Source organism: Sceloporus occidentalis, unplaced genomic scaffold (assembly GCF_023333645.1).
Source record: "Sceloporus occidentalis isolate IW3139 unplaced genomic scaffold, rSceOcc1.0.p SCAF_172, whole genome shotgun sequence".
In the NCBI taxonomy this organism is placed as follows: Eukaryota; Metazoa; Chordata; class Lepidosauria; order Squamata; family Phrynosomatidae; genus Sceloporus; species Sceloporus occidentalis.
In genome coordinates this window covers 136,763-155,780 of record NW_028317152.1, presented here as the reverse complement: position 1 = coordinate 155,780, position 19,018 = coordinate 136,763, and the positions used below count along the sequence as shown (strand labels likewise).

Below are 19,018 nucleotides of genomic sequence, written 5' to 3'. Positions count from 1 at the left end.
CTTCTTTTTGGCGGTTATATATGGATAAATAAAAGTCATAGAACTTTTCCAATCCTTTCAGGGGTTAGACATTTTGTCTAATATTCTTGTGATTTTATATTGGGCTCTTTTCTTTTTCAATTTATTAGACAAATTGTCAGCTTTTTCGCCTCTATAATACCAAGTTTGTTTAAGAGAATGTAAATATTTGTTAGCGCTATTTAGTAAATTTTCATTTATCTGGGTCTGGGCCGCTATGGACACTGGGATCGTGAGGGGTGGCTGCTATTGACCGCTGGGTGTACCCAGCGATCTGTAGCAGCCACCCCCCCCCCCCCCTCAATTCTGTGTACGTGATCGCTTTAAAGCAAATCACGAGCACAGAATTAAAATATTTAAATATAACTGCGGTCTTCAAGGGAAGACGCAGTACAAGAACGCCAGTACAGAAGGGGTTAAAATACAGATGTCAGGTATCACCCAGAGTCCCACTCACCTGACTCACTGTGTCATCACCTAGTTCTGTTCTGGACCTCCAGCCCAGTATCTGGTTGTTTTTGCAATTACCGTATTTGCTCGATTATAAGACGACCCTGATTATAAGACGACCCCCCAAAATCTGAATATTAACTTAGGAAAAAATGAAAAAGCCTGAATATAAGACGACCCTAAAGGAAAAAAGTTTTACCAGTAAATGTTAATTCATGTAAACTATTTTTTTAAATAAAAGCTATGATTGAGAAAAAAAATTTTTTTGTTTTTATTTCCTTGTATTTTCCAACCTGTCCCCCAGTTACGCACATCTGCCCCCAGGCTTGCCACACCAATATGGCACTGTGGCCCATGATATGCCTTTTAACCCTCTATATGCCACTGTGCCCCATGGTATGCCTTTTGACCTCCTATGTGCCACTCTGCCTCCAGAAATGCCTTATATAAGGTATAAGGCATTCCAGGAGGCAGAGTGGCATATACATTTCTGGATATCCCCTGTCTGTACCCCGTACCTGTTTTGCCCCCGTGTACACTCTCACTGCTCAAGTGATCTCTCCGTACTGTCACTCTGAGCAGTGTTATTTTCCAAGGGTGTGCGCCATTTCCCGCAACTGGGCTCCAGCTCCAGGTAAGTCCTGACAACAGATCTGAAAGGCTCACACACTTACAGGCGTTCCAAATTATTAATCAGGGACAATTTATTTTTTTCCTTGTCTTCAGATCTAGATAGGAGAAATGTATCCATCCTCCAATCCCCATGGATTCTTACAAAGTTTTATTTAACTCTAAAATTACCGGATTATGGTCTGACCAGGTGACTTCATGGATAAGGGTTTTTTTTTGTTGTTGTTAACATTATGCGTAAGCTCTACTTCTCCTAGTATTAAATCAATTCGAGAATAAGAGCAGTGGGATCTGGAAAATCAAGTATTGTCTTGCTCTATTGGGTGGTATGTTTGCCAAATATCTAACAGCTCAAATCTTTCAAATAGTCTCCTTAATTGTAGGGCTTGACTTTTAATATTTCTACTGGAGCCTGTTCCACATAGCGAGATCCTATCTAACTGGTCGTCTGGGATAGAATTAAAATCTCCCATAACGATAAGTACGCCCTGTTTGACTTTCTCGGTTTTGATCAGTGGCGTCGCTACAGGGGGGCAAGGGGGGCCAATTGCCCCCCCTAGGTTAATCCTTGCCCCCCCCTGTTGCCCCCCTGCCGAATTCGGAAAAAAGTCGCAATGCGACTTTAAATCCCGTCTTTTTTTTTTTTTAATGCGGAGGAGAGAGAGGGGCGCCTAGCAACCGCTCGGCACCCCCCATTCTCCTCCACGAGACCTCTACCTCCGTCGCGGTGCCGGAATTTCATCCTGAGCGCCGAAATATGACGTCATATTTCGGCGCTCAGGAGTGAAGCAGCGGCCACCGCAGCAGAGAACAAAGACATAAGCCTTGTGCTCCCGTCGCTGGACCTAAAGGTGAGAGAACTACAAAGGGGGAGGGTAGATATTGAGCAGGGAGAGGGGTTAGAAAGTGATAAGGGAGGGAGAGGGGGTTAGAAAGTGATAAGGGAGGGAGAGGGGGTTAGAAATAAGGCAGGGGCGTCCAACATGCGGCCCGCGAGATCTCGAGGTGCGGCCCGCGTAAGATCGCCAGCCAGTGCAACCGATCTTACGCGGGCCGCACCTCGAGCATGTACTGGCTGACTTGGCATGATAGGAGTGTGATTGCTAACAGCAAGCACAGTCCCATCATGCCTAGGTACCAGCATTTACTGGTTGCCTGGGTATGATAGGAGTGTGATTGCAGTGTGGACGCCAGGGCTGGCTTTGGGGTATGCAACCTGTGATCTATGCGTGTAATTTAGGGGGTTTTAAATATACCTTTTAATTACGTGTTTTTTTGTGAATTCCAATTGATCTATACCTGCAAAGCTGGGGTTGTGTGTTATTATGTAGATCCATATCTGCTATGCTATGTTTCCATACATTATTTATGTATACCTGCAAATACAGAGTTAATATGTCTTATTCAGTTGATTAATACCTGCAATGCTGTTTCCATGTATTGATTTGATCTATACCTGCAATGCTACGTTTCATATACTATTGTATACCTGCAAATACAGGATTTGTATGTCTGATTCTGTTTATTTGAGATCACAAGTGAATTTCAGTTGATCTATACATGCAAAGCTTGGTTTGTGTGTTAATGTGTTGATCTATACCTGCTATCGGCAACTGGGGCTAATGTTAATATATATGGGCAGCAGGGGCATCAATACACAAGGGGCAAAAACACTAAGGGGGGTATAAATGACAATGCAGTATGAAAAATCCATCCTGATGTAGACGTCTGTGACGTAGATTGTGTCCTGCTGTTTGTGTGTTTTTGGTTATCAGTGTAGCAGAGCCTGTCCTCGGTGTGTGTGTATAGGTGTTGGTGTAGCAGAGCCTGTCCTGGTGTGTGTTTGGGTGTTGGTGTGGCAGAGCCTGTCCTGGTGTGTGTGTTCGGTTGTCAGTGTGTCAGAGCCTGTCCTGGTGTGTGTTTGGGTGTTGGTGTAGCAGAGCCTGTCCTGGTGTGTGTGTGTGTTTGGATGTGGGTGTGGCAGAGCCTGTCCTGATGTGTGTGGGTGTCTGTGTGGCAGAGCCTGTCCTGGTGTGTGTGTGTGTGTTTGGTTGTTGGTGTGGCAGAGCCTGTCCTGGTGTGTGTGTCTGGGTGTCGGTGTGACAGAGCCTGTCCTGGTGTGTGTGTCTGGGTGTCGGTGTGACAGAGCCTGTCCTGGTGTGTGTGTCTGGGTGTCGGTGTGACAGAGCCTGTCCTGGTGTGTGTGTCTGGGTGTCGGTGTGACAGAGCCTGTCCTGGTGTGTGTCTGGGTGTCGGTGTGACAGAGCCTGTCCTGGTGTGTGTGTCTGGGTGTCGGTGTGACAGAGCCTGTGTTGGTGTGTGTTTGGTCATCTGTTTCCTGGCACTTAACTTACAGTAGGAATTAACTAATTTATATTTATCCAGAGATAAAATGCCCTCCTGAAGTTGTAGTGACTTCAGGGGACAAAACGTTACAAGGCCCTGAAATCATTTAGTGGAAAAGTTATTTATTGTGTTATAATATTTATTTCAAGGATTATATATTGTTTCTAGAGTCGCCACTGGTTTTGATTAAGACCTTAGAAATAAATCGTATAGGTGATTGGTTTGGAGCATAGATGTTTGTCAATGCGTGAGTAAATTTTGAGTGCGGTGGAATAGTATGTGTAGTCTTTCTCCCCTGTGTGTTACTCTCCAGCAGTCATATAGTCTGTTGTCATTTAGGTGTCATCTATCTCACATACCATTATTATAAAACGTCCATTTGGCCGACTTCTTGGTATTTAAATCTCTTGAATATACCGTAATATGGCCACCCCGCATTTTTTTTTCTTTTCCAAATAGGCTCATATGATAATAGGAAATTCCTCTGACTTCAGGATGGTTTTATTAGACTGTCGCCAATGGGTCTCCAGTATAAAGCGGATCTTAATCCGTTCTCTTAATAGAAAACTTATGACCAGTGTTCCCTCTAAGCTGTGCGCACGCACATAGCTTTTTTAGAGAGCGCACACGTCCAAAAATTGTACGCACAACAGTTTTTCCCCAAAAAAGAAAAAAATTATATTTTTTTTGAAACTTTATGCAGCGGGGATATTGTGCGCACAAAATGTTTGCTCTCTGAAAATTTTTGCACAAGAGAAATTTTCTGCGCACGCCAACTAAGAAAAATTAGATGGAACATTGCTTATGACGCAGAGTGTTTTTTTGGGGTATTGAGTCCTTGTGCATTTACCGTTAGTAATCTAGTCATTTTCTATTTCTGGGATCAGCCTGCCTGAAAAAATGGCATCATCTTTATTTATATTAATTTGCCTTTAACAAAAACATATAACAAAGAATTTCCAGGCACCTCTCACCCAATGGTGCCTTGAATGCCATGAGTATCGACCCTGCCCATGGCAGATTGTACCCATATCCATTATGGGAATGGATGTGCCAAAGGTTTGAAGGAGAACACAATAAGAAAAAATAATCTATATCTCAAATATAATTGAGAAAATATATAAAGTTTTACGTGTCAAATATATGAATGCACAAATGGTGTAGGGTCCAATAAGGTCCATGTTAAGGTGTGTGTGTGTGTGTGTGTGTGTGTGTGTGTGTGTGTGTGTGTGTGTGTGTGTGTGTGTGTGAAGAGAGGGAAAAACAAAAATCGAAGAAGAATGTGAATAAGAAAAATCTATAAATATATGTGGTACGTGTCGAATATATGAATGGACAAATTGTGTAGGTTCAATAAGGGACACATTAACTCATGTGTGTCAATAGAAAAAAAAAAACTAAACCCTCCGATCCCTGATCTCTCTTGTAATCTCTTTCCTTCCCCCTCTGTCAATTCTTTCTTTTATTGGGATGGAACCATTTTGAAAGTCTCTTCTCTTTTATCCAGAGGTTTAATTTTTCAGGATTATCAAAGAAAAGCTGTATATCTTCTTACCACAAAACAATTCTTAAAAAGATTGGAGGGCTTCTTGACGAATTTTATTTATTTTTTAAAGAGATTTTATTGAGTTTTCAGAAGTATAAACATGATAAAGTACATCAACATCCAATATCATACTGTGAGCTTAAGCCTCCCTGGATTTTTTTAAGGGGGTCTGGTGCATATGTCAACTTGTTACATACAGGATGGAGATTTACATTCATTTATATTTGCAGCCATATATTTTATCTATGAATCTATGAATGTCGTACCTCGTGTTATATTTCTCTGTTATTTTAAATGTACTTTGTATGTTTAGATTCAAACATTGCTGAGCCATGTTGAGTAACTCTTTGGTTGTCTTGTTGCATACTAACGTACTAACATGTAAACATAAACGTCATAACCGAGTTAGCACTACTTATTGTTTGTCTTGAACCTTTAAGGTGTATAATTGTGAGTTAATTTATTACTTTATTGGTCTAACGTCACTGACCTTCTTGACAAATTTTATAACAAAAACATATTACAACCCATGGAAGTTGGTCAGAAATGTCTCTAGGTCTTGGTACCCGATGGCATCTTTCCATATAATGGGGGTATCCTATTGCTTTAAAAAAGTCTTCCACATATTTTTCCCAATCTCTCCTTTGTGATCAACTTTGCTGAAGAATCAATTTTGGCACCTCAAAGTATGGTTACAGAGTCTCAGATAAGAAGGGAGGTAACCCCTGACTTAATGGAAAAGATGTTAAAGTCTTTACGAGAATCCATTAGATCGGACTTGCGACAAGAAGTTGCCGAAATCCAAAATTATATCGCGGAGCTGTCTGAGCCTATCGTTTCGGTTGAAAACACGTAAGCCGAACAAGCCGAAGCCCACAATGAGATGGTGGATAAGATCAAGGCAATGGATGCACAAATTCAGTCGATGACTGATAAAATAACCGATATAGAAGATCGGAGCCAAATAAATATCAGAGTTCGGGAAGTGCCGGAAACCATCTCAAATAGTGAGTTAACTCCCTATATTTCAGCTGTTATGAAGGCTATTATGTCCAACACCATTCCTGAAACTTCATAAATTGTATAAAAGTTTTCGTTTCCCGATAGCCGAAAAATGGAAGTCAACAATAATTGACAATTTTTTGAAAATACCGAAAAATGAAATTATATCAGAAAGAGAAAACGCGTAATGAGCCTGACAACAGCTATAAATCAAAAAGTTACCGAGTTTAGATCTGTTTCCGGCTAACGTAAAAAGTCTTGGATGACTTGGAAATTGTATAATACTTCTCTACTCTTTACGTTGATGAACTATAATAAACCCTTTTTGAAGATATTCGACAGGACAGTTAAAAATACAGAATTCCTCATTTAAATTTGTTTAATGTTATACATTTAATCTCATGCAACATGACTTAATATGAAAAAAAAACATTTTCTTTTTGTAGCTTATAAAAGGTCCTTCAAGAGACAACTATCTCAAACATGACATAATATAGACATGGTTCTTGACCCTCTAAACTATGCCTTTACTGTCTCTTATAAGTTTATTATATATAACATAGGTCCTGGGGTTCCCTTCAGGACAATTCCTTTCTTCTCTCTCTCTCTTTAATCCTCTCCACTGCTCCCTCCCCATCTTACTTTTATCTTAATTCTTTACTTTCTCGCCCCCACCTTTTGGCCACATACATTGGGAGTAGAAAGCCTTCATACTCTCAAGGCCAAAACTTATTTTGTATATACTTCATTTATTTTTTGTCAGTCATAGGCTCCCTCCATTGTACATGTCCTCCATGCGACAATTGTTATTTTGTGGTCTGTAGGTGTACTAATTGTTTTGAAACACTGCTCTGCTTACTCGTCTGGTACTCTTTGTGGAATTATTTTATTTACTACCTGCTAATTGAGTGGAGAGAGTTCTACAAATAAGCATCAAACTACTTTTGTTTAATGTGAGGGGTCTTAATTCTCCCCACAAGAGAAGACTCTTAATTAGGGATGCCAAGAAGGAACATTCAGACACCATATGCATACAGGAAACACACTTTCACAAGACAAAATCCCCCAAATTAACAACAAATATTTCACCACACAAACACACGCTACATATACCAAAAAATCTAGAGGAGTATCAATATTGTTCGGTAAAAATATTTCTGTGGTGCCTGACAAAATAGAACTTGATAAAAATGGGAGATACATCATCTGGACAGGATCAATCTATAATGTAATAAATACCCTAGTAAACTTATATTTCCCAAATTCTGGCCAATCAATAATGTAATATATACCCTAGTAAACTTATATTTCCCAAATTCTGGCCAAATTAAATATTTAACAAAATATTTAGCAATTGATAATTTGTGGAGATACTAACTGTGTCCTTGATTATGAACTAGATACCACAAGAGAACAAATTAGATTAAATGAAACAAATGCCACTAAAAAAACAGCCTTGACGTGTACTTAAATTCTAAATGACAACGGACTATATGACTGCTGGAGAGTAACACACAGGGGAGAAAAAGCCTACACATACTATTCCGCCGCACACAATATGTACTCACGCATTGACAGATTTTTGGTAGAAGAAAATACACTAGCACACATAAAATAAAAAATTAACTGGTCAGACCACGCACCGATTATTATACATATTGGCAACAATTTTATAGGAGACAGAAAACCAATTTGGCAACTCATTGACCATTTAATAACAGACCTAGAAAACAAAACCCTGACTGAACAAACAATAAAAAAATTATTTTCCAGACACCGCATCACCCACCATTGACATACAGACATTATGGAATGCTAATAAAGCCACAACAAGTGGATTTTTTTTTATACAAAGGGCATCATATATCAAGAAGCAAAAATCACAAAACCTATGCTCCAAGGAACTTTCTGATCTAACAAAAACAAACAAAACCCAAATAGGTGTACAGCTAATAAAATTAAAGAAAAAATAGATACAATTAGGCTACAACATACTGCCCTAATGCTAAAAAGGTTGAAGCAACTGTTCTATGAAAAAGGAAACAGGGTCTCCTCCCTCCTAGCCGCTAAATTGAAAAAAATAATAACCATGACCAAAATAGATCATTTAATAGATAACAAAGGAAACATAATCAATTAACAAAACCGAACAAAATTTCAAATCTATTTGCATCTTATTATAGACAATTATACAACCTCAAAGATGATAAAAACATAAAACAATCTACTTAACCAAAGATAGAACAATTTTTAAATAAATCTTCTTTGAAAACTATAAAGCAAGATCATATAGATATATTAAACCAAAAGATAGACCCAGAAAAAATAAAAACTGTAATAAAAAATTCACCAATTGGCAAAGCTCCAGGCCCAGACGGTTACACAGACATATATTATAAAAAATTCCAAGACATACTTAATCCCATACATGACAGAATTATTCAACAAATACAAGAACACAGGAAAAATATTGACTGAAGCCTTACAAGCACAAATTACCATGGTCCCTAAACCCCAAAAAATGCTAAATGACTGCAAAATTTATAGACCCATTTCCCTGATCAATACAGACACCAAATTATATTTAAAAATACTGGCCAACAGACTTTCGTTATTGACTTATTTGATTGACAGAGACCAGATAGCCCGACAGCACTAGATAGTTTATTGACATCATACATAATATTAACAAAAATTAAATCCCGTCATTACTACTATCACTCGACGCAGAGAAAGCATTTGATAGAATACACTGGGGGTATCTCCGGTCAGTGTTAGAAAAAATGCTATTTCCAGAATAATTTATTAAAGCAGTTTTTGCATTGTATAGTAATCCCACAGCAAGGGTCCCGCGTCGGGTTATATTTCAGAATTTTTCCCCCTTACTAATGAACCATTAGCTGACATAATACTAAATGACGACAACATTACAGGAGTTACGATAGGGAATTACCAACACAAGTTAGGACTTTTTGCCGACAACATAATATTAGCACTCACAAAACCCAAAACATCATTAGCACATGTAACCAAAACATTGACGGAATTTGGAGAAACTTCTTACTATCAATTAAATCTGACTAAAACGCAAGAAATGCCCATAAATATGACCAATAAGACCGTGCTTGCACTTAAAAATGACTATAAATTTGACTGGAAAAACATATCGTTTCTGGGCATGGAACTTACAAGAAAATTAAAAGAATTGTATAATATAACTCTCAGAGATAAATTGACTGAACTGAAACTAGAGCATGGAGCAGATATGAGTTATCATGGCTAGGCAGAATATCGGCTATCAGATCAGGATGACCCTGTTTCCTAAATTACTCTACATGATTAGAACAGTTCCTATCAACATCCCAAATAAGTTTTTATCCAATATGATAGATTTGTCATGAAATTTGTTTGGAAAGGTGGACTACATAGGATTAAAAAGCAGATACTAATGAGGCATAAGAAATATGGTGGTATGGGCCTACCAAACGCCAAGGCATATTACACAGCAACCAATGCAGGTTCCACACTCCAATTCAAAAATACAAACAACATACCTAGATGGGTGGATATAGAAAACCAGGACATAGGAGTAATCACAGATCTCCCTTGGTTCCCTACAATCACTCCCAGACAATACAACTTCAACAAAAATATAATTAAAAGCTTGGATGACTATAAATAAAAATATATCCCCTAATAGAACTTTCTCCAAAATTATGTCCTTAGGCTGCAATCTTTCTTCCCTAATGGGGAATTTTTGTCATTCCCAAAATATAAACAAAAATATCCTGTTCCAGATGGTGTACAATTAGAATATAACAAAATCATAAACAAACTCCAGGAAATATTTAAGGTACAACAATTAGATAAAAAAATCGAACAATCTTTTACTTAATCCACTAGAACATAAATACAAGAATTCATAGTCCTCAAGGGGTACCACCTCTTTCTGCCATGAATTATTATCCATGTTTCCCAACACCAAGTTGGAGTATCTGACCACATGGGAGGAAGAGCTTGGCATTAATGTAGAACTAAGCAAATGATATAGTGCAATTAATGCCCTAAAAAGCACAACATGTTGTTCAAACACTGGGAAAACCATTACAAGGTGTTATAAAGATGGTACTTGGTCCCAGCCAGGACATCTAACATGTTTGTGACAGGTGTTGGAGAGGCTGCGGCCACAGAGGAACTATGTCCCATATCTGGTGGCAATGCCCGTTAGTAAAACCTCTATGGCAAAAAATTTAAATATTACTTACAATTATAGATCCCATTTTTGAAAATGTATCACCAAAAATAGCAATCCTTAAACTAATTCCCAAAATAACTGGCGAAATCAACAAAATGTAGCAACCCACGTTCGGGTGGCCGTGGCCTCTCTGATCCCAAGGTATTGGAATTCAGAACAAATTCCGGGCATGGGAGAGGTCTTCACTTTTTTGGAATCTAGGAGAATACATGAATTGGCACCAAGACAATACACACCCACTCAACCATTACTAGCATATGTCTGGGAGGAATGGGAGAAAAAGGCTAAGCAAAAACTATCGAAAATGCTAATCCCAGTGCTTTAAATAAAAGATTTTGAAAGAAAGTGATCTGCTATCGCTTTCTTCGCTTAAATGGTGCTGCTGTAATGCCTCAATATGGAGGCATTCAGCAACACAGAGAGAGATCAGCATCAGGGGCCGTGTGCAGCCTGTCACCAGGGTGTCGATGTCCTCCGTACTCTGTATGGAGGCAGAAACCAGTTTTAAAAGAGTTTAGGAGGTGATCAACATCTGAGATACCCTGGAGCGTCTAGGTTTCAAAAATATATGATTTGATGGGGTAAATTGAACTGACCAGCTTCAAAGATGTCCCAAATATGACATGGTGCGAGAAGGACCGCACTTCCACTACCACAAACTTGGGCAAATGCTGGTGTTATAATCTAGTGCATGGAAAGGGTTAAAATCTGGGGACGTTGCTGAACACATATTGGGATGTTGTGTGAAAGTGACATATTCCAGGAGCTGTAAAATCACACCTGGAGAACAATTTGTGTGATCAAAATCAAAGAATAAATTACTACGACAAAGTTTGACAAAGGGTGGTAGTAGAATTAGTGCATGGGATGGGTTAAAATACCAGCATTTTAAATACCTTTGGGTATCCAATTTTTTTTTTTTAAATATATGGTTTGATGGAGGTAAATTGTATTGGCCAGCTTCAAAGATGTCCCAAATAGCACCCGATTTTGGAAAAAATTATTTTGAAAGCTAAACGCTACTTTTACTTATTGCCCTATAACTTTCTATCTATTTAGCAGTCTTTTTAATTAGATAAGTAAACATTTTTTCAAATAAAAGTGCGAAAAAGTGCTTTTTTCCCCATTTTTTGACCCTGTATGTCTATTCGTATAATGCTATCATTCTAAGACGCATAAGTGTATGTAGCTTGGGTGACTGTGTCCATGCATTTATAGTAAAACTGACTGAATTATTGATTTGGAAAAATCCCTTTTGAGCTTTGTAGAAAAGAGTTTAACCAGAAACAGGAATGTTAATTAGACTAGCAAAAATGAGAAAAGATCTCAGCACATTCCCCAGATTAATCATGTGTCAACTAGAAGAAACTAAGGAGAAGGAAAGGCTTTCTGTACTTACGTCGTGACTAACCTGTAATGACACAGTGTGGTAACTGGCTGGCACACTGTCATCTTCCTCATCATCGCTGTGAGGCCGGTACTGTCGTTGCATGGACACCCTGGAGCGACGGACTTGGTTGTCTTTGTCCTTGGTTTTCTTCTTTAATCGGTAGGCTTTGTTGTCATACTTGTGGCTTTTCACCCGTTTTTCCTGAGATTTGTACCCTTTGACAACCAAAAAACTCAGAATGTATTTTCTTAAAATATAAAACCTATTTTATATACATTTATATACTTGATGTAAATTTTGCCTTGTGGGACAAGTTGTAATGTCTTAAATAAATTAAAAAGAACACAAAACATTTTCATAAAATGTTATCTTATAAAACTACCAAAATGCATGTTCAAATAACCACCGGCACCACGTTCCACCCCCTACTCCAAAGCGGTCAGTATAGGTTTTGTTCCGGGGTCACAGGGAGGGTCTTAAATAAAGGGAACCTCTAACTACCTTGACAGTATATACCACAGGCGTCCAATTGTATACCTGCAAATACAGGATTTGTATGTCTTGATTCTTTGCCTTTAGTGCTGTGTTCACATATGAATTTCAATTGATCTATACATGCAAAGCTGGGTTTGTGTGTTAATGGGTTGTTGTATACCTGCTATGCTATCTTTCCATACATTATTTATATATACCTGCAAATGTAAAAAAGGTTTTTATATCTTATTCAGTTGATCTATACACGTAAGTGCTGTTTTATGTGTTGTTTATTTGATCTATGCCTATTTGTTGGTACGGCAGCTGAGGGAGTGATTGCATGCTAGGGAGCGTGGAGCGTGGAGAGGGGCCCAAGGAAATGCTTGCGTAGGGTTCAATTTTTTCAATAAAAAAGGTATTGGCAGCAGGGGCTAATATTTATATACATCAACAGCAGGGCTAATATTTATATACTGTATTTGCTTGATTATAAGACGACCCCCGAAAATCTGAATATTAATTTAGGAAAAAAAGAAAAAGCCTGATTGTAAGACAACCCTACAGGAAAAAAGTTTTACTAGTAAATATTAATTCATGTAAACTTTTTTCATATTTAATAAAATCTATGATTGAGAAAAAAATATATTTTTTTGTTTTTATTTGCTTTTATTTGCCCCCTGATATGGCTTTTACCCTCCTATATGCCACTCTGCCCCATGATATGCTTTTTAACCCCCTATATGCCACTCTGCCCCATGATATGCTTTTTAACCCCCTATATGCCACTCTGCCTCCAGAAATGCCTTATACCCCTATATGCCACACTTACCTACCCAGGCATTAACATACCCACTCAGACACACTTCCAAACCAAGACATGCACTCAAGCAACTAAGGCACTTCACTCACTGCGATGCCTCAGCAGGCGCTTACTGCAGCTCCCACGAGATTACACAATGACACTGTATGACCACGCTAGGCCGGGAAAGGTACGTGCGTAGACAACCTCCGCTGCTGCCTGCACTTTCGCTGGCGCTCAGTGATAGGCGCCCGGCTGAAGTGCAGGCAGCAGCTGAGGTTACCAGTCAGGAGGATCCAGGTCCCCTGCAGCGCTGCAGGGGATCTGGATCTTAGTCTCATATTTGAGGTCTGATTAGAAGACGACCTCAATTTGCTCTGGAAAAAAACTTGTCTTATGATGGAGCAAATATGGTATATATTGAAAGCAGGGTCTAATATTTATATATATATATATTGGCAGCAGGGTCTAATATATCTGCGCATGGCGCATGGGCTTGATTTTCTGTTGGGTGACCCCAAACCCTCGTGTTGTAAGCAGGATCAGCCCTTTGAAGTCAGGGACGAGATGGGCTTTCCGCTATTCAACCCCAGGTCGCTACGCTACCCACTCCCTGCTGAGTGGACTCCTTCTGATCATATCACAGAGTTCCTGAAGTTCTGGCTCCGCCACCCCCTGGACAATGAGGTCTGGCAGTGGCTCCACTCCGAGTGCCCTCGTCCCACTATTCCGGCCAAGGTCTCCATATGCCGAAATTCTTTCAATCCTTCGTCACCTTCCTCACCAAAGATGGGAAGGGCCTGCGCTCCACCCAGGACAAGCTCCTAGACGTCTCGGCCCTTCTTACACATATATTTCAAATGGCGGATGAGGCTCTCGTAGAGGGAACACCCCTGGATACCCACTCAGTGCGCAAGTGGACCAAGCGGAACCTCTGTCTCCTGGGCAATGGCAATTTACAGAGCACCGTAAAGCGGCACTCTTCAAGTTGGAAGTCCCGAGAAGGAAAATCTTGTGGCAGACTGGTTCTCGTGCCATTGGAGGGACGCCAGTGACTGGCGTCTCCTTCCAACTGTTTTTCGCGCTATCGATCTCTGTTGGGGTCCGCTTCATCTAGACCTTTTTGTGCCCAGGACCAACCCCCGCGTTCTTCAGTTGGCTGCCAAATCCGCTCTTGTTGGCGTTGGACGCGTTCCTTTAGATGTGGCCTCCCAGGGGAGCTTATGCCTTTCCCCCATTCTCCATGATCCTTCACGCCGTATCCAGTTAGAAGATATCGATTATGCTGGTTGCCCCTCTTTGGAGAACTCAGCCATGGTTCCTATTGCTCCTGGATATATCATGCGCGGACCCCCTGATTCTTCCGTCATTTGGGGATCTCCTGCTGGATCCTGAGGGGAACCCTCACCCCCTCCATTCTGCAGGATCGTCTCTTGTTGGTAGCCTGGACTGTTTCTGGGGATCCGGGGACGTGTCAGGACTATCGGGGGCGGCTCAAGATTTGCTCTGCGGATCCAGGGCTCCTGGCACTAGAAAGTCTTACCTTCAGGCTTGGGAAGTCTGGAGTCCCTGGTGTGTGGAACAGCGTTGTGATCCCCTTACGGCTCCTATAACGCCCATTTGATCAACTGTTTTTTTCCCCGTTAGATCTACTCTAAAATATGCAATATTAACAATCTTTTTCAGAAGGGCTAAACCATAGCCCCCTCAACAAAAATTTCAACACACTTATTGATTATGATCGACAAAAATGTTGTTAGAGCTAGTCTAATTAATGAGATAATGCATATTTAATGAGAGGGGCTGCCCCCCCCGCAACATAATTTTTTTTTTATTGATTTTAGTAGCTATTCATTAGATCCGGTAAGATCAACTGTTTTTTTCATTAGATCTATCACGCAGGAGGTGGTATTCACAATCCTATTATTTGCGAGGGGGGTAGGTTTTATTTCTCTATATGCTTTTTCCTATGGAGGTGTGTTTTACCACTCCACTGAGCCATATTCATGCCATCTACTCTGATCTAAGTCTTGCAGTTAAATTTACTTTACAAGTATGGATTCAATTTGGTAACAGAAGAAAATACAAAAAACACTTACACGCACCTCCGTTTAGACTTGCCTCTACAAAAATTCGAATGGTTTTCACACAGAGCTCAAAGTTTTCAGGGGTTACATGTGCAGCATCACGGACAATAAAAGAGAGAGACTCAACACTCTTCATTAGCGATTTGGTATCATGTGGACCAAAGTCATGACCAATAGTTAAGCTGTACTGATTCACTTGGATATTTGCAACTTGTTTGTTCATTACAGCAACAACTTTAGAGTCAACATCTTCTTTTCCAACCTGCAAATAAAAGCAAGACAACCATCAGGATTAAATGAAAAGTTTAAGGTATTTTTTAAATGTCTTGATTTGGTTCTAAGTACCTCAAGGGCCATAAGCTAATCACTCATGTTCTTGTTTTTATTTTTCCCCAAGCTATGACAATTGATGTTGTGTAAAAACTGGGAAATTAATTTATTTGTAAAACTATATGGTACTGGTTAAAGTTTTTTGGATGAGTTTTAGAACTAAAGGATTTTTAGATGAGGTTTAAGTGTTAAAGCTTTAACCTGATCTATAGTTTGATACCAAAAATATGTTTAGTCTAAAGATCCATTTGATTTGTTGATACCAATTAGGCACTGTAAGGAGCTATTATATGACAATTATGACATATGGGTTTCAAAGACAACTAAAAAGCTAAATTGAAATCAACCTATTTACTGTTTATTTACTAAAACCTGCCTAAGTAGTTTCATGCGAAGGCTCGTATGACATTTTTTTTTCTTTTTGTACCCTTCGTGACCAAGACTGTTTTACCACATTTGCGATGTCTGTGTTTAGATATAATTTTATTCTCTCTCATTTAGTGTACCCAAACAAGTTATTGTTTAGAACAAGAAGGGCTTTCTTCCTATATCATTTTTTGATCATATGATCTAATTTCCTATAAACAAAAATAATAAAATGTTAAAACTTGAAAAAAGCACCTTTTCCTGCTTTTGTTTGAAAAATATTTTTACTAAATCTACAAAAGCTAATGAAAAAAAATTCCTAAAAAAGATTCTACATTTGTCCTAAATTAAGATTTTTTTTTTTTTTTTAAGGGCACCGCCATCTTGTGAGAGGCAAACCCCAAGATGGGACTTCAGTATCACTGAAATGCCTCCTAAGCTCTTTTAAGTCATCTACATACAGTATATGACGGACTCTGGCGCCCCTACACACACACCCCTACTCACACCCCTACACACATACCTACCTACATATACACCCACACACACACCTACCTACCTACACGCACATACATACCTACCTACCTACACACACACACACACATATACATTGATTGTGAACTGTACACCGAAGATTGCAGTAGCCCTGCCATGATCTGAAGCTTTAGGTCTTAACATCGCACCAACTACAAATTTGAAACTTTTACGTAAGAAATGATATTATATTTATTAAAGTAATATATTTTATATTAATCACCGTTTCTCTGTTTAGTGTGGCAGAGATATTTACCAGTGACTGGTACTGAATAGATCAGAAGACATCTCCCACCATATCCTAGAGGGTTATTCTGTGACTGGATATTAGAGCATTGTCTGCCCTGGATATTAAAATAACCTTTTATTATTTTTTTTTAAACAATATGTGTAATATCTTTTTATTGATTTCACGGTATATTAAAAACATCAATTCACAGTGATTTAACAATTGAAAAAAAAAACAAATAACCAAGGTCGTTACTCTTTAGGGGCTATAGAAATCTGTGCCTCAAGTCAGTCTGCTCACACAAAGTACAGATGTAACACAGGCCTGGATCTCTCATATTTCTGAAAAGTGCACTCAACAAACTCACCACCAGCCAGCCACTGTTCACCATGTCCACCTCGGTGACAGGACGATGAATCTTTGATTGTTTACTGTGCTCTGTGTAAACCTCTGAATCTGACGTGTACCCGCGGTCATGGCTCACATCACTGGGATGGTGTGATGAAATCTCACTGTCTGACTGCGCACCTACCAGACACAACAGGAAAATATACTTTATGAGGCACTAAAAAGCTGTACGCGTTACAAAAAAATTATTGTTAAATATTGGGTCCTAAAAACAATATGTGCTTGCAAATCAAAAACAAATAAATGTGTCCAATAAACAAACACAAATAGGTGGAGCAAATAAAGAAATAAGAGTCTATACCTTTCCCTTATGGTAATCACACTCTCATATGTGTATGAAATTTGACATAATATAGCACAACACAATAGTGCAATATGTTTTACAAATAATATGTGAATAAATATTGGTGATATATACACTCACAGTGGTAGAGCTCTATAGTATGTGCCTGTGGGTTATATAGTTAACCCCACACCCTCTGGTCTAGAAGCAGTCCTCCTCATCAAACGGCAATCTTGGAAAGAGCCTGTTAGTGAAACACTGGCTCATGTGTATACGCACTGGTGCTGTTTCAGGGCAGCACTCCCTTCTTTAGCCCTTAGGCGGCTGGATATTACCAGAAAAATGGACTTTGCAAAAATGGCAAATGCTGCTAAAGTCCCCGATGACGTGTTTCGCCCTGGATGGGCTTCCTCAAATCGGTCTGGATTTGCAGACCGATTTGAGTGTATATATCACCAATATTTATTCACACATTATTTGTAAAACATATTGCACTATTGTGTTGTGTTTTATATATATATATATATATATATATATTATTCTTTTCTTTTTTTTTTCTTTTTTTAGAGTATTACCCATATGACAGCGTGGTTACCATAAGGGAAAGGCACATACTCTTATTTCTTTATTCGCTCCACCTATTTGTGTTTGTTTATTGGACACATTTGTTTTTCATTTGCAAGCACATGTTTTTATAGTCTTATTTAGTGAATTTGGATTAATGGTCACACAAATTACTTTTTTTGTTCACAAATGTTGGGTCCTATATAACGTATGGTTCTATTACGTGATCTTTAAGAAAAAAGTCATTTGAAAAACGAATAGAATCTACATGAACGCTTCCTACATTTTAATTGTTTAAATCCACTTCGCATTCTGGAAATCTGGATGCAAAGGGTTAATGTACAATCTACAATAAAAAGACTTATTCATAGGTTTTGAAACTTAACATTGAGAACAGATGCTCCTTTTTAATCATGCTAATAGATTCCAGCATCATTGTTTTCCATCAAGGGCTTCACTGCATGAAACATCTGTTTATCTGTTGAAGCACTGAGTTACTGAACACAAGCAAGGTGGTACCTGCATCGTTATCAGTCCTGTTTGTCATCTGTAAAGCGGTTGGTGGCTTTACTCCTGCTCCTATGGACTCTAGCAGGCAGAAGAGCGTGTACCAATCATTGTTAGAGTGGATGTTGGCAGCATTTGTTTTAAGGAGCTCATGAAGACCAAAAGCTACCTGGCGACTCACTCTAGACAACACACTTGGTTTCATCATTAGAAGAATACGCAGAGAGAGGAGAACCTACCAAGAGAGACACACCATAAAAAGTATATAAAAAGATGTATATTTAATGGATATGGGCCCCCTACTATGACCTCTACAATATCTCGAATCATATACTCAAACTGCACGGAGCTTGACATTATTAAAACATTTTATACAGCTTTGTGAACTTTCTACTACACTAGACTGATAAAAAAGGGTAACATTGAAATTATTGAAATTAATATATATTCATATCCTGCAACCGCAGATGCTAGGCCTTGTAGAGAAAATATATAAGTATATTTTCTTTTGGTTTTCTCTGGTTTGGGGACTGTGGTCAAACATACACTTGTGAAACGTCAAAATATATGATAACAGACATATTAAGAATAAACAGACAACATTTGAGAATTTTAGGTTCACTTAATATTGCTTTGATTTAGTTTACAAAGGGAAATAAGATTTTGTATTACACAAAACATTTACACAATACACTCAATTACCTTGATAATCCATGACAAAATATTAACAGAAAAAAGAAAATAAATGCCTTATGGTGTGACAATATTACCTAAGCAAGAGTACGCTTCCTACTTAAATA

The 19,018-nt window shown here is 38.8% G+C and overlaps 1 protein-coding gene across 1 annotated transcript in view; it reads right to left on the bottom strand.

The window, feature by feature from the left end:
- LOC149279305 (Golgi-specific brefeldin A-resistance guanine nucleotide exchange factor 1-like) overlaps positions 1 to 19,018 on the bottom strand; it is a 168,495-nt gene that overhangs the window by 35,420 nt on the left and 114,057 nt on the right. The window contains exons 29-32 of the mRNA XM_089501339.1: positions 18,231 to 18,453; positions 16,824 to 16,984; positions 15,016 to 15,259; positions 11,659 to 11,852 (exon numbers count right to left, since the gene is read on the bottom strand). Coding sequence (XP_089357465.1) covers positions 11,659 to 11,852; positions 15,016 to 15,259; positions 16,824 to 16,984; positions 18,231 to 18,453 — 822 coding nt within the window. The remainder of the gene's footprint in view (positions 1 to 11,658; positions 11,853 to 15,015; positions 15,260 to 16,823; positions 16,985 to 18,230; positions 18,454 to 19,018) is intronic.